This window comes from Vanellus vanellus (assembly GCF_965231255.1).
Source record: "Vanellus vanellus genome assembly, chromosome: 7".
NCBI classification, from domain to species: domain Eukaryota; kingdom Metazoa; phylum Chordata; class Aves; order Charadriiformes; family Charadriidae; genus Vanellus; species Vanellus vanellus.
Genome location: NC_138912.1, coordinates 16185389 through 16200136, shown reverse-complemented (window position 1 = coordinate 16200136; position 14748 = coordinate 16185389). Strand labels below are relative to the sequence as shown.

Sequence of the window (14748 nt, the reverse complement as noted above, 5' to 3'; positions counted from 1 at the left end):
TCTGTTGCTGATGTGCCTGGAGAGGTGAGCAAGGGGACCCGGCTGGACACGGAGCAGGGACCCCGCTCTGCTCCATCCTGCTCCAGAGACGGGCTCTGAGCCAGTGGATGGAGGGGCAGGGAGATCGCTCAGCCATGGGGAGGTGAGAAAATTGCAGGCTGGAGAAAAAGCAATAAATCTAGAGAGTGAGGGAGCCTGTTGGGACAGCTCTTCTTTGCAGCCCTGCTCTGCTGGTGGAGGATGAAACGTCAGAGTTCAATGGGAGAGGTTGGCTTGAAGCTGGCTTGGAGGTCTCTAGCATAAGGTCGTGTTGGGCTGCAGGTTGCTGTGAGAACTCAACAAGGTCTCCTTAACCTGTCCCCTGGGAGGGGCAGGATTAGACCCCAGGACTGGGCACAGGTGGGAATAGAGATGCCCTGGACAGGGCTCTGTGGGGTTGTATTCCCTGGAGCACAGGCAGGAGGATGTCCTGCGCACCATCCATGCTTGGCTGCAGGATGCAGGGAAATGTCTCATTCCCCATGGGTGACTGCCCTGGGGCTCGCTGTTCTGCTGGAGCAGGGGGTGGCCAGATCAGAAGCAGCTTTTAGGTGAGAGATGCGTAGAAAACCGGCTCAGAGAGACTCTCTAATAACTACTGCTGCCAGGTTGGGCTCTCTGCCCTGCTGCCCACAAGGCAGGGCTTTGGGTGGGCTGTGGGGAGCCCCCACCCTGGGTGGCTGCCCTGCTGTGCCGCCCTACCTCCAGGCAGCACCCCAGAGTGGAGCGGGGTGCGTTTCCCCGCAGCAGCAACTGAGGTACCCAGGGCTGGCAGCCCCCAGCTGCGGCTCCTCCACGTGCCACCGATCTTGCAGATGGCCGTGACTTACTTGCTGGTGCAGAGAGGTGCAGATGTTCCCCCAGCAAGTGAAGAGGGAAGAGGTGAGGGTGGCAGATGTCCGTGGAGGTGATCGGTGGACCAGGCTGAGCTCTGAGGCAGGGAGATCCTCAAGCCGTGCTGTGGGTGCATGCAGGGTGGGGGCACTGCTGGGGGGCAGGTTTGGTGGTCTGGGATGGGGCAGAGGTGCTGTCCTGGGTTTGACTGGTACCTGGGCTGGGTGGCAGCAGTGTCTTGGGGGGCAGCGAGTGATTGAGCTCCAGGGTCGGTGCCACCACATGGTGCTGTTGGGGTGGGAGTCAGGGGCAGCCGAGCCTCCTCCAGGAACCAATTGGTGCCAGCTCTGCAGCCCTCCACAGCTTTCCAGGGCTGCAGGGTGTCCATGCAGGCTGTGTAGGTGCAGGGTGACATCAGTGAGGTGCCCCAGGGGAACTGGGGTGAGAGCTGGTCCCTAAGTCCCTTGAGCACATGCATGGGCTCTCCTCTCCACTGCAGCCTGGGTGCCCCGAGGGACCCCAGAGGGTGCTGGGGCGGGAAGAGGGAGGGCCAAGGAAGGTCTCTCCTCCCCTGCCCTCCCCTCTCCTCCCTTGCTGGGTCTGTTGCTGCCAGACCAGCTGCCTGCTGGGGCTGCACGTCTGGGGGATGTCGGTTGCTGGGGCACCCTGGGACCCGCAGGGGCTGCAAACGGTGGGCATCATCCTGCTGCTCTGCTCCAGCCTCAAGCTTCTCCATGCCCTGGGCATCATCGACCTGGCCAGGGGAGGTGGGACAGGGACAGGGGTGGGGATGGGGTTGCAATGGGGTGGGGATGTTGTGGTGGAGGTGCTCCTCACCTCCTGTCTCGGGGGCTGCAGGGTGTTTGGGGGAGGTTTGGAAGGATTAGTGTGTTTTGGGGCATTTTGGGGGACATTAGGGTGTGGGAGGGTGTCTGGCGACATTAGGGTATAGGGAGCTGGGGAAGTGAGGGTGTCTGGAGGTTGGGGTCGGGGGGGGTTGGGAATGTTGGGGTGCTTGGGGGGCACTGGGGTGCACAGGTATTGGGGATGTTGGGGTGGGAATATCTGGGAACATTGGGATGTGAGGTGTTGGGGTGCAGGATGCTAGAAAGTTAGGGTGTCTGGGAGCATTAGGGTGTGTGATATCTGGGTCTGGAGGCATTGGGGTGCAGTGCTGTGTGGGGTGCAGGGGAACTGGGACTATCTGGGATGTTGGAGTCTGGGGGCATTGGGATACAGAGAGCTGGGCTTTGTCAGATGATGAGGAAAAGGGCTGCAGGTGGTGGGGCTGGGGAGAGGGGTGGGAGCTGGGGGCAGGGAGGGATGGGTGTGGGGTGCAGCTCCATGCAGGAGAAAGCTTTCACTGCTGCCACATGAATTGGTGGCTATGGGGGGAGTGTGGCTAAAAGAGGCTGGAGCCCCCAGCACCTTCTTCCTCCCTGTGTGTCTGTGCCAGGACTGGGGAGGGAAGGGGCTGCCGTGAGTGCTGAGCTCCTTGGCTTGGCAGGTGGGTGCTGAGGACAAGGCTGGATGTGGCCAGGCAAGAGGACCCAGAACATGTCAGAGCGAGGGACGCGGGACCTGTTGGTTGTGCCTGGCAAGAGCAGGAGTGCAGAGAGCTGCACGGTGTAGCTGGCTTGCCTGCCTTGGCTGCCTTCTTCAGCTCTGCTGTGGACAGTCCCGGCTCAGACAAGGGCTGCCAACAGACTTTACATCAGTGCCATCCCCTCTGCCTCCTGGCTGTTTCTGGGGATGCTGCGAGATGAAGGGGATGCAGATCACATCCCCTCAGGCAGCCAGATCTTCGGATGGGAGCTGTGATGGGAGGATGTGCCGGTAGGAGTGATCAGAGGAGCAATTAGTGGCTGAGCAGAGGGAGGGGAGGGGGCCACTGAGCCCAGGAGGTGCTTTCAACCCCCCTGTGAAGGAGGATGTCCCCGAGCTGCCTGGGATCTGGCTGGGCTGTGGCTGAGACATGTCCAGGCTTCGTCCATGTGCCTTACTGGGGAGGGTATGATGACATCTGGGTAATGGGTATGCAGAGCACCAGCTCTCTTATGGGATACGCCTGCAGCCAAGAGGAGCTGCTGCTCTGCTGCAGCATTTCTTGCGTAGTTCCTCTGGCACCTTGGATGCACCAATTCCTGCTGCCAGAGATATCCCTGCCGTGGAGGTGGCAATGGGGACAGGGTGGGATGCGTCCCTGTGAGTGGGTTTTTGCAGCACATGGCTGTCCCAGTCCTGCAGACTTACCTGCTCCTTTTGGGGAGCCCCTGAGCTCCACTGTCCCTTGGTACCTGTATCCCATACCGTTCCTTTCTTGCAACATTTTGTACATGGTGTGGTCTGAGAAATTATTATTCTGCCAAAATCTCCTCTGGGCACAGCCAGGCTGTCTGGCAGCACTGTCACAGGCTGGGAATGGGAACGGGAACAGCACCACTGTGAGCGCCGCTCTGCTCCGCAGCCCCTGCTGGCCCATGTCCCCATCTCCCTTCAGGGCCTGCTCGGCATGAGGGTCGTGGAGCTGCTCTCCCCTCTCTGGCACTGGGGAACAACCCAGTCCTGAGTCTCTGCTGTCCCGTGAACTGCAGGTCTTGTGCGGCAGCTTTGCTGCTCCCATTTCCTTCAGCCCTGCTGGCTCTGGGTGTCTGGGCTGAGGCTGCCCCTGTCCTCCCCCCAGGACAGGGACTCTCTGTCCGTCCCCTGCCCCTGGAGATGCCAACTCTGATTTCATTCCCCTAATGGATGACTGTCTGGCCCCAGCAGCTGCTGCAGGCACCTTAGCCCTGGCTACACTTGGCTCTGTCACTGTTGACTGATGAGGGTCATTTGCAAAGCTGCTGCTGACGGGACCCATCCTGACCCTCCCCGGGGTGGCTGAGGGATTTTGCTGTGTATTCTTCCTGCTGGCCTTTGTTGCAGACCCCAGAGAGCTGTGGTCCCCCTGAGCAGGAGGTGGCACTGCCTGAGGCTGGGCACTGTGGAGGGGAAGTAGAGCTGGGGGCTGGCAGACCCTACTCAGAGCTAAGCCCTGCACAGGCATGATCGTTAGCCACCGGTTTTAGGGGCAGCTGAGCTCAGCATCACTGCCTGGATGGACCTGGAGCCATAGCCGGGCAGGGGGGCCTTGGGGATGTGCCTCCGGTCTCCTAGGAAAAGGTGATGCTCTGGAAGGGGATGGAGGCTCTTCTGCTGAAAAGAGCATGTTCTGGGAACTGCTGACCCCTTCCCCATGCTCCCCTGGGCCTGCCCTGACCCTTCTTCTGGCTTGTCCTCCTACCCTGGCTGGGATTTGCCCTCCTGTTTCCCAGCCAGGATACTTTAAAAGGCAGAGGGTCCCCTCGCCCAGCTGCCTTCTGCCACCCTAGCTCTGCTCCTAGGGCAGGGTGCTGGGGCAGATAGTCCTTGGAATACCAGCTCCTCCTGACCTCCTGACAGATGTGGTGTTGCCCCTGGGCCCAAGCGGTGGCTGTGGGAGCTGCATGGCCCACCCTGTGGCTGCTAGTGCTCTGCTCCCATCCTGAAACGGTGCTGTGCCCGGGTGCTGAGCTGGTGACACTGGGGGATTCTCGCCGCCGTGGGATGCGCATCTTCCGCTCATCATGACGATGCATTTATTGATGGGTTACTGAGAGTGAAGGGGGAGTTTTGGCACTGCCTGTTGGTTTGTTATTGTAGGGTCTTTTCTAGCAGGAGAGTGCTGTGGAAGGGGTGGGTTGGTCTCCCCAGCCAGCTGTCACTGGGAGGACGCCGGTGGCTCTGGCTCTGTGGGGAGGACAGGGACATAGTTATGCATTGAGCTGACCCCAGCTCCTGCTTTCTCTCTGGGGACACCAAGGAGCAGCCCAGACTTGGGTCCTCCCTGGGAAGGGGACGGTCAGCCCAGCACCGTGTAACCCCCCAACATGGCAGCACTGGCTGGATCCAGCCCCCAGGGACACATCAGCTGCTGGTGGCTCAATACAAAGTGGTCCACGGCCGTCTGGGTGGTGGTCACTGCTGGGGCCTGGGACCTGTCTGCTGTGGGTCCCTTCAGAGCCAGCATTCAGCAGCCTCTTGGATTAATTTCAACAGCGTGTGGAGGTAGGGATGGGAAATCCCTTCCCCTTTTGGTGCTGCCCGAGGATGGAGGCTCCATTTGTGTGTGTGCGTGTTTCGGAGATGCATGGGAAGCGACAAGCCACTTAACCCGGCAGACCTGCTGCCGCAGATAAAATGCTGCCAGCCCTTTCTGTGGGCTTGTTTTGTGCCAGCCACTTGATGGCTCTCGCAGAGGGATGGAGGGCAGAGCGACATCTGGAAAAGGAGCTGTCGCTGACAGGGTCAGGGCTTTGTGCTGCAGGTGTCCCATGTGCCCAGTGGGGCAGCACGTGGCCGGGCTCCGCTCCCCGTCTCTGGGCAGAGCCACTTCCCAGTGAGGGGGAGCCTTGGGGAGCCCCCAGACTTGCTCACAGTATGGATGCGGGGGGACAGAAAGGGGACAGCGTGTCCTCCCCAGCAGAGCCCTCAGGTGCACCAAAGCCAGGACAGCAAAACCCCAGCCCTGGTCACCCCTCTCCTGTTGTTAAGCTGCATGTGCTGAACGTGCTCCTTCCCCTGCCCCGGGGCCCCTGGAATCGGGCCTTCTTCCTTAAGAAAACGCCCATGTTCTTTATTTTTTTTTCTTTTTCCTTCTTTATAACAAACTAAAGTGTAACTTGCACCTGACCTGACCTACTGCACGTGCCTATACCTGCTGCCCCTGTGAGTCCAACCACAGTTTACTCTCTGTTGCATCTCTCGCTGTGTGGTTTCCCTCCCGCTCTGCTCCCTCACCTGGTCCATCACCCTGGCGCTGGCTGTCGCTCTGCCCGCCCTCTCCCTTGGTCCTGGGCGGAGGTGCTGTTCCTACCTCCCAGGTCTGTTCCCACAATTCGGCTCTGCCAGGAGGGACCTGGCCCCAGGGCATCCCTGGAAGGCTGAAAGGTGCAATTTCCCTTTCCGTCTGCAAATTAAAGCCCTGGAAAAGTAGCTGGGTCAAAATCATGGTTTATGCCCAACTGATGCCCGCTTGTAGGAAGGAAAAAGCCTCTTTCCTCTCCTGCCTGCAAACCCTGGAGCCGACAGGGGCCAGGCTGTGCTGCCAGCGCCAAGATCCTGGCCCTCACCCTTGCCTCTGTCGCCCTGTGACAAATGCCAGGGGGTGCATTCGTGCATCCCCTACTCATTTGCATGTCACTGGCACCCTGCTGTGGGTGCCACTTCCCTGGGGACAAGTTTACCCTCTTGAAGTGGCTTTGTGTGATGTCCTGCTGGGACAATGACCTCCTGGAGCTGTTCTACATTGCCCCAGAGTGATGGAGCTGCCTGCAGACCCACGTCTCCCTCCAGGCACCGGAGCTGGGTATGATGCAGCACTATTTCCCCATCACCCAGGGCTCAGCTCAGGCCCACAAGGCTGAGAAAGCTACCGGAGAAGCCCCATCTGGTATCCGTCTGCAGAAACAACCCCAGAACCAGGGCTCAGGATGCGCAGGCATTGTGACCTGCTGTGTGCAGATGTCCAAGGCGCTTGGAGCAAACGCCGTGACAGCAGATCCCCAAGGGGACTTTGCACCTTTCATCCCATCGGTGTCCTGTGCCGCTGTCTGCCTCCCTTCAGGGGCTGGCGCCTGGCATGGCCTTCATCCCCTCCCCGCCTGCAGCGTTAATCCTGCTCTGAGTTTGCTGGCTTGAGGCACCGTGGGAAGGGAGGGAGCGGGTCTGCAGCCGTGGGGCAGCGCCAGCAGGGAGAGATGGGGCTGAGCAAAGCCGTTGGGGTCCAGATGGGGGGAATAGGGGGTGGCGGAGAGCGTCTGTGCATCGAGGGGACTTGCTGTTTATTCAGGGCCACTTGGAAGCGACGGCTACGGGCCAGGCTGATGTGGGGAGCCCCTCATCCTGCCCTGTAGCCTGGCCGAGGCAAAGCCCTGAGCCCCGTTCCCCTTCTGGCTGCCCCAAAGCAGGGCCCCGGGCTGGGATCCCAGTGCCGTGCTGGGGCGGGGGTGCATGCTGCAGTCCGGGCTGCATGGCCGGGTTCGGTGCATGCTTCTTGTTCAGCCGTCGGGTACCAGCAGGATCAAACCCGGCGCCGAGCTCTGGGGAGGGTGCAATGCCCTGGCTCAGCCGCACGCTGTTTCTTGGGCTCCATCCTGCCCTGCCTCCCTGCAGAGCCCCTCAGGGAGGGGAGGGTCCCCAGGGAGACCGTATTTGGCCTCTGGACTCTCCTGGGATTCTGGGCTGTTGGGTGTCTCCAGTGCATGTTCTGATGGTGGGGGTGCAGAGGTACTGGGTGTGGGTAGCCCAGTAGGGTTGCCCCTTTGTCATCCCCGTCCTTCCCAAGGAGGAAAACTCCAGTGCCGGGTTTGTCCTGGGATGAAGTAGAAAGGCTGAGCAGAGCCTGGGCTGGGCTTTGCCTTCCTGCTCCTCCTGCGTCGCGCTGCATGTGCCGCCTCTGGCCCCGCTCACACTGTGCCCGGAGCCCAACTCTGCTGCCCGCTGGGTCCGGGGGCCGCTGCTCTGTTAACTCTTCTTCTGCTTGGTGACTCCTTCTTTCTTCCAGGCAACCCACCGGGCCAAACTAAAAAAGCGCTGAAGCAGCGATTCCTCAAACTGCTGCCCTGCTGCCGGCCCAAATCCATCCCCTCGCTCAGCGAAAGCAAGTGCTTCTTCTTGCCTTTGTGTGTGTGTGTCCCTGGCGGTGCTGCTGCCTGCACTCCGTCCTGGCCCTGCCCATGGGAACGGGATGCCTCTGCCACCCCCGTGCCCTGGAACCGGGGCTGTCAGGATCAGCCCTGCCCTGGAAGGGTCTGATCCGATGGGCTCTACACCCACCGCTGTTCTCGCCTGCTTCCAGGCTGATTTTCCCCATCTCCAGCTCCCTGGAGCGGCTCCCACAGGATGCACAGTGGCGAGACCCACTTTGGAGCTGGCTCAGGGCAGCAGGACCCTCCTGGCACTGGTTTAAGGGCTGGGGGGGCTGTTGCTCAAAGCTCGTTGTCGGTTAGGAGATGGAAGCGTGATGGGGGGGTGAAAGGGGCTGAGCAGGGAGTGAGCACAGAGCTGCCCAGAGCCCCCTACCCTCCCTGCACTGGGTACGCTTGGCACCTCGGTGAGTCTGAGCCCCTGGCCGGGGTCTCTCCCTGCCCCGTGGTGTGAGCTGACCCCCCCCACACCCAGGAGAAGAGGTGAGTATGGAGGGGTAGGGGCTGAACCGTCCCATGGAGGGGGGAGTATGCACTATGGGGCTTCCCCTCTCGGTTGCAGTGGGGTGCTGGCTGCTGTGGGCAGGGGTCGTGCAACTTGCCAAATGGTGGGGAGAAGCCATTGATGAAGAGAGGGCACAGGGGGCGGGACAGGGTCTAGACAAGGCTGGGGGCCATTTGGGGTTGGGGGTTCTGGGGGGCAGCTCTCCTGCTGGACATGAGCTCCGGTGCAGCACGGACCTGCGGGATGTCCAAGGTCTTGGCTGCACAGGGTGGATGCCTGTGCCAGGGGGAGGACACGGGCAGGTAGGGGGGCTCTCAGCACCGCGAGGGGTTTCACACCCTCATTCTGCCCAGCCTGGGCTGGGGGGGCTGTTGCCCAGTATCAGCCGTTGGTCTGTCCTCAGGGTGTCTCTGAGTGTCCCCTGCTGGCATAGACCCAACTCCGGCTGAGCAGGGCACCCCAAAAATGTGTCACCCTGGATGGAGCGTGCTGTGCAAGGTGCCTCTCCTGCCCCCCGGCACGGCAGGGCAGGCAGGACAGTGTTGGCCTCAGCCACCCTCTCTTCCCCTCGGTTCCTTGCAGACAGCGTTGAGGATGAGTTTGAGCTCTCCACCGTCTGCCACCGCCCTGAGGGGCTGGAGCAGCTCCAGGAGCAGACCAAGTTCACCCGCAAAGAGCTGCAGGTCCTGTACCGAGGCTTCAAGAATGTGAGTACCCCTCGCCCAGCTTTGCTAGCCCCACCTCCACTGCCATGTCCAGCTCAGAGGGTGCTTCGCACCCAGTGGTGCCTGGGGTTTGCAAAGGCTTTCGGGACCTTGGGGTTGAAGTTTATATCAGGCTATGGCCTGATTCCACCTCCAGAGAGCTCAGGGAGATCAGGGAGGCCTGATCCTGTGCTCCATCCCTTGGGTGCAGAGAGCCCCCTGCGTGCCTGGGATGCAGAGCCCCTCCAAGTAAGGGGTGCAGCCCACAAAGCCAGGGAGATGTTCCACACAGCCTTGCCAGCCACCTCACCAGGCACCGCAGGGCCAGGGGGCGAGGCAAGGGAGTCGCAGGGATTTAGGGGGATGCTCAGCCCCTCTCTGCAATGTGGAATGACATTGTGGCTTGCCCTGGCAGGAGTGCCCGAGCGGCATTGTCAATGAAGAAAACTTCAAGCAGATCTACTCACAGTTCTTCCCGCAGGGAGGTGAGTGCCCATCCCCATCCTCATACCCTGCACGGGTGCCTTCGTGGGGTGGGGGTGGGGGGCTCACACAGCACCCCCTCACACTGTCTGCCTCTCCCCAGACTCCAGCACGTACGCCACTTTCCTCTTCAACGCCTTTGACACTGACCATGACGGCTCTGTCAGCTTCGAGGTGAGCTGTGGCCGAGGAGGGGATGGCAGTGGGGCAGGGAGGGCATGTCCCTTCAGGTACTGTGGGCTGGGCTGAGCGATGTTGCTCTTGCAGATGGATGGAGAGCTTCGCAGGGGCTGGTGGCATTTATTAAATTCCAAGAGGCAGTAGAAAAACAGTGAAAAGCAACAAAAAAAGGGGGCTTTCTGTATTTTCTGGCTAGTATCTTGTGGGTACCCAGACTGGCGGGCACAGGTCTTGTTCAGGCTTTGGCTGAACAGCAGGACCTGATGCACATTGTCCTCTTGGGTGCTGTGACTCAAGGGACTAGTGTGGGACATATCTGGGGACAAGCAATTGATTTTCCCCAGGCTCTTTTTGATACTCAAATGTTTCCCTTGTCAGCCCAGCCCTGGGGCACATCTGCTTTGGGGCTGAGTTCTCCCTCTGCGGGAGGGACAAGCAAGGCTATGCCCTCTGTGTCCATAAGACCCTTTGTGGCTGTAACTCCGCTCTGCCTGCCTTGTCCATCCTTGCAGGACTTTGTGTCTGGGCTGTCCATCATCCTGCGGGGCACCATTGACGATCGCCTGAACTGGGCCTTCAACCTCTATGACCTGAACAAAGATGGCTGCATCACCAAAGAGGTGGGATGGGGGGGTCTGGGCTGGTCCCTGGGGTCAGCACAGGTCTGTGCCTGGCAGGCATGAGGGCAGGACTTGGGGGCGTTGGCTGAGCTCTGGAGGAGAGCAGGGAGGGGGTCAATATTTACTGAGCTCAGCTTTACAAATAGGTCCCTCCTGGTCCCCTGGCACTGGTGTGTCCCTTGGGTGGAGGGTGGATGAGGGGTGTGCTGCTTTGGGGCTCCATCACACGTACAAGTGCACACACACATGGCCCCATACCATGCACGGAGCTCGCAGGAACACCCCACAGGTCCTTCATGAGCATCACCAAAAGGTTGTGGGCTGGGGACTAGACAGAGGCAGAGCCCCATGTTGACCCTGCAACCCCCTTCCTCCCAGGAAATGCTGGACATCATGAAGTCCATCTATGACATGATGGGCAAATACACCTACCCGGCCATGCGGGAGGAAGCACCGCGGGAGCACGTGGAGAACTTCTTCCAGGTGAGCCGAGCACGTCCTGGGGAAGCAGAGCTCCAGCACGGAGCCAGTGGCTGCCCAAAACCTGGCATGGTACGGGAGAAAACACCCCACACTGGGGATGAAGCAGGACTGTGCTGGAGCGAGGGAGAGAAAAGGCCATCCTGGTCCTGCCGGGTGCTTGGGCATGGCTGGGGCAGGGACGTGCTCTCTCCAGCCCCTGTGGGACCCAGGCAGGGGGTGCTGGGCTCTCCCTGGGGCTGGGGCTGTCCCTGCCATGCCTTCTGTGCTGTGCTTGTCTGCAGAAAATGGACCGAAACAAAGATGGTGTGGTGACAATCGAGGAGTTCCTGGAATCCTGCCAGAAGGTAAAGCCACCAGCAGCTCTGCTCTGGGGCTGGGCCACCTCCCTGTTCCTTGAGGACCTTTGTCCGCTCACCACCCTCCTGGCAGAGAGGGGGTGAAGGCAGGGCTGTAAGGGGCAAGGCTGGGGCTTTGCTTTGGGAACCATATCTGTGTCGGCATCCCTGTGCGGATGAGAGCTGTGCATCTCAGCAGGGCTTGGAAAGTGCCTGTAAATCCTGGGGCTATTGTCCCATGGGGCAGAGCTGCCAGGAGGGTAAAGCTAGATTTTGGGGCAGCTGCCCAGATTTCTGCTCTGTGCCCAACCCACCCACTCCCCACCTCCTCCCTGCAGGATGAGAACATTATGCGGTCCATGCAGCTCTTCGACAACGTAATTTAGCTCCCGGACCTGCCTCCAGCCGAGCTCTCCTGTCACCGAGCCCAGAATCTGCTTCTCTCTCGACTTTTCCTTCGAGCCTCCTCTCTGCCGGCTGCACAGACACCCCCATGGGAAGGAGCCTCCCTTCCCAGAGACGTGGTCGGTGCCAGGATCTTCCCTTCCCTCTGGGTTGGCTCTGCTTTCCTCGGGGGACCCCAAGCAGGTGCTCCTGGACATCGGAGCATGGGCATGGCTGGCACGGGTCGAGTGTTTGGCCCAGATGGACCTCCCTGCACCCGTTCCCGGCAGGGAAGCCGCTGCCTTGGGCTGCGATAGAGGCTTCCCCCATGCACAGCACCCCGTGCAGCCACGGCTCCCCCAACCCTGACCCTCCCCAGCCCCAGGAGCCCCCAGCACCGGCTCCAGCCCAAACCCTCCAGCGACGCTGTCTAGAAACCAATAAAATCTTGCAATGGGCACCAGTGCCTCGGCTTCGTCCCCTGCCCCAGCTGTACCCTGCTGTAGGGAACGGGGCCAGCACGTTGGCCATGAGCCTCTGGCCACCCTCTTGCCCAGCCCCTGGGCAGGGTGAGTGGGCAGAGGGGCCATGCCTGGAGATGACAGCTGCACAAGCATTTGGAGTTCATCACTTCGTGAGGTGTGGGATCACCCACCCTGATCCTGAGGGGGGTGGTTAGACCTAGGAGGCTCGTTCTGACATGGGGAGAAGGGAGACTAAAGGGACCCTGAGGTGCCTTCTTGTGGCACTGGTCCCTCAGGATGAAGGATGCTGGGCTGGGAGAACTGCAACTTCAGCCCCTGTCCCTTGAGATCGGGGTGCTGGCACACAGGGGACCTCAGGGGCCCGCTTTGAGGCTCCAATGGAGAGACATCCTGCCCACCCCTCCCCAAGGACACAGGAGCCAGGATATGGGGACACGTGGAGGAGGGAGGTGTGCTGGGCTCTGGTGGCCACCCTGGCCTTTGGGCCTCACAGCTGTGCAGTGTCGTTTGCTGCCGACCTTCCCCTGCTCCTGTGCCCTAGCTCATCCCAGCCCACCCGCTGCCCAGGGGACTGGGGAGTGAGCAGTGGGGCAGAGAGGTGTTCTCACAGGCATAGCCCTGTGCTGGGGGTATGGCTGAGCTGGCATCTCCCTGGGGAGAAAGTTGAGGCTGGTGCTGGCCAGGAGTCATTGCTGTGCTGCTGGAGGGTCACCTTGGGGCAGATGTGCTTAGGCACTTCTCCCAGTATGGCCCTGTGAGAGCCTGCCTGGGGGCTGCGGGGAAGGACCCAGCACCTGAGGCTCCCCACATCTTTGTCACCACCAGCTCCTCGGAGCCAGGTTTGTGCAGGCAGGCCTGTCCTGCCCGCATACCCCTCCGAGTCATAGCTGGCACAGTGATGCCCATGGGCTCATGACCCCATGCTAACCCCAGAAGCCCCTCTGTGCAATCCCACAGGTCTTGGGAATGTACCCAGCCCCGGCAGCCCCCGGCTCCACTGCTCCCGCCTCCGCATCCTTAGCAGCCAAGGGCGATGGGGGCTGGCCTGAGCTGGGGTGTCTGGGATCAATGGGGAAGGGCCAGTACTGTGCTGGGCCGAGCCCCAGACCCAATCCGAGCCCCTGGTGTCGGAGCCGTTAGAAATTCCACCTCCCCCGGACCCTGAGCCAAAGCTACGGGGCTGCTACCCAGCGGGACCATCCCTGGCCCAGCCCTTGCAGACATGATGCGTTTTTTAGGTTCATATAACACATTGTTCATCTCACAGTCCTGTTCCTGGGTTTGCCGTGGGGCTGAGCTCTCACTTGCAGTCTCCCAAGGGTGGGAGGGCAGGTATCCCGACCCTTACTCTTCCCGTCTCCTTCTCCCCGCTCCTCCCAGGCTTTTGGGATACCCACCGTTCCCCGCCACGCGGAGCAGATGCCGCCTCCTCCCTCACACTGCAGGTCGCATGGTGTGACCCCCTTGCCCCAGGGCATGGTGACCCACAACCCGCTTGGCATCTCCAGTCTGTATATTTTGTATTATAACAATAATATGGGTTAAAAAAAAAAAAGAAAACAACAAACAACAAAAAACCAATAAAATCTAACCACAATCGCTATGCACACACCTTTATGTCTTTGCATCTGTCAGCCGCCTGGGGGTTGGGGCAGGGGAAATAGGGGCTTGAGGGTCTCTGCAGAGGGTTGGCAGCCTTTTTGGGGCGCTGCAGCTGCAGGGTGCTCTGCATGGGTTCTCTGGGAAGTTGCATGGGGGACAGGGTGCATGCTGAGCTGGCCAGAGTCCCAAACAGCCTGGCCATGCCATCGATGGCCCCGTAAATGCAGTCTTTTGCCAGCTAAGAGGCTTTAGGCTAACAGGGTCTTACACCAAGTGTGTCAGGTCTCAGGAGTGGGGCTGTCAGGTGTGTTTTCAGCTTGTCATGAGATGCTGCTGGGTGAACCCAAGCTAGGGACCAGGTGGCCCTTGTTAGGATGTGTCATTTAAGGTCGAGCTAACAGGCAGTTGGTCAGCTACCAGCTTGAAGAGGTAGGTATGGACTGGAAAGGGGTTTTTCTTAGGGACATGAGCTGATGGGCAATCACTGGTCCTTAGAAAAGTGCAGCCTTGAGAACTGGGAAAAGTGGCTTGAAGCAAAACAAAGAGGAAAAAAGAAACAGATAAGTAAGAAACCAGCAGAACAACAGGATAATGGACCTGATGTGGGACAGTGACACCTCCAGTGTTACGCAGTCTGAGGTCCAGGAACTGAAAGCTCAATGCAAAGAGCTGCTTGAAGACCCAAACATCTTAAAATAATGGGCTCTGGCTACGGGGGGGAATTACCATCATGGGACTGGGAGAGCTGCGAGCCTGCTTTTTCCAAAGCCTCTGACTCCTCAGGGGACCTTTTTGACCTGCTAGCAATCACCCAGGTGCATGTACAGCAGCGTGAATGGGCCTGAATGCATTCCTCCCCACCCCCTCTAACTCACCCTTCCCAGTATATCCTGTCCCCTGTGAGCTCTCTTTGGCTGGTTGCTATTTTGGGTGATGCCATCTGTGGGCTTGACGTGCCCTCTCCAGACACAGGGATGCTGTAAGCCACAGGTAGGGTCCCTCTCCCCAGGGTGAAGGGGAGGAATGACAAGGGTGAAGAGGGTGCTGTGGGGCTCACTCAGCTCTCAAATGCCAGCATAGCCTTTTCGTGCCAAACGGGAATAGGTTTGTCCCGGGATCATTGCTGGTAGCTATGGGACGGGGGGATGGCTGAACCTGGGAGTCAAAATATAATCTCTGCTTAGCTCTGCCTCGGGGCAGGTGCTCAGGGAAGGGGGTGAGGGCAGGGAGGACTGGATCAGTCCCTCCAGGGATGTCATCAGCTTGTTATGAGAAGCTGCTGTGTGAGGCAGAGCTTGGGACCAGGTGTCCCTTTTTAGGATGTGGCATTTAAGGGTGGGTAACAGCAAAGTTGCTGGGCCTATGCTGA

The 14748-nt window shown here is 60.0% G+C and overlaps 1 protein-coding gene across 5 annotated transcripts in view; it reads left to right on the top strand.

Moving 5' to 3' along the window:
* KCNIP2 (potassium voltage-gated channel interacting protein 2) overlaps positions 1-11793 on the top strand; it is a gene marked incomplete at its 5' end in the record, with an annotated part of 45570 nt that extends 33777 nt beyond the window's left edge. For 2 of the 5 annotated variants that reach the window (XM_082486176.1, XM_082486175.1), the window contains 8 exons: positions 7457-7556; positions 8690-8810; positions 9223-9292; positions 9394-9464; positions 9983-10090; positions 10469-10573; positions 10855-10917; positions 11247-11793. In XM_082486176.1, the coding sequence (XP_082342302.1) occupies positions 7457-7556; positions 8690-8810; positions 9223-9292; positions 9394-9464; positions 9983-10090; positions 10469-10573; positions 10855-10917; positions 11247-11294 (686 nt within the window). In that variant the 3' untranslated portion in view covers positions 11295-11793. Of the gene's footprint in view, positions 1-7456; positions 7557-8638; positions 8811-9222; positions 9293-9393; positions 9465-9982; positions 10091-10468; positions 10574-10854; positions 10918-11246 lie in introns of all 5 variants that reach the window. The other 3 variants (XM_082486178.1, XM_082486177.1, XM_082486174.1) reach the window with 2 other exon arrangements.
* Positions 11794-14748: the final 2955 nt, after the last annotated feature.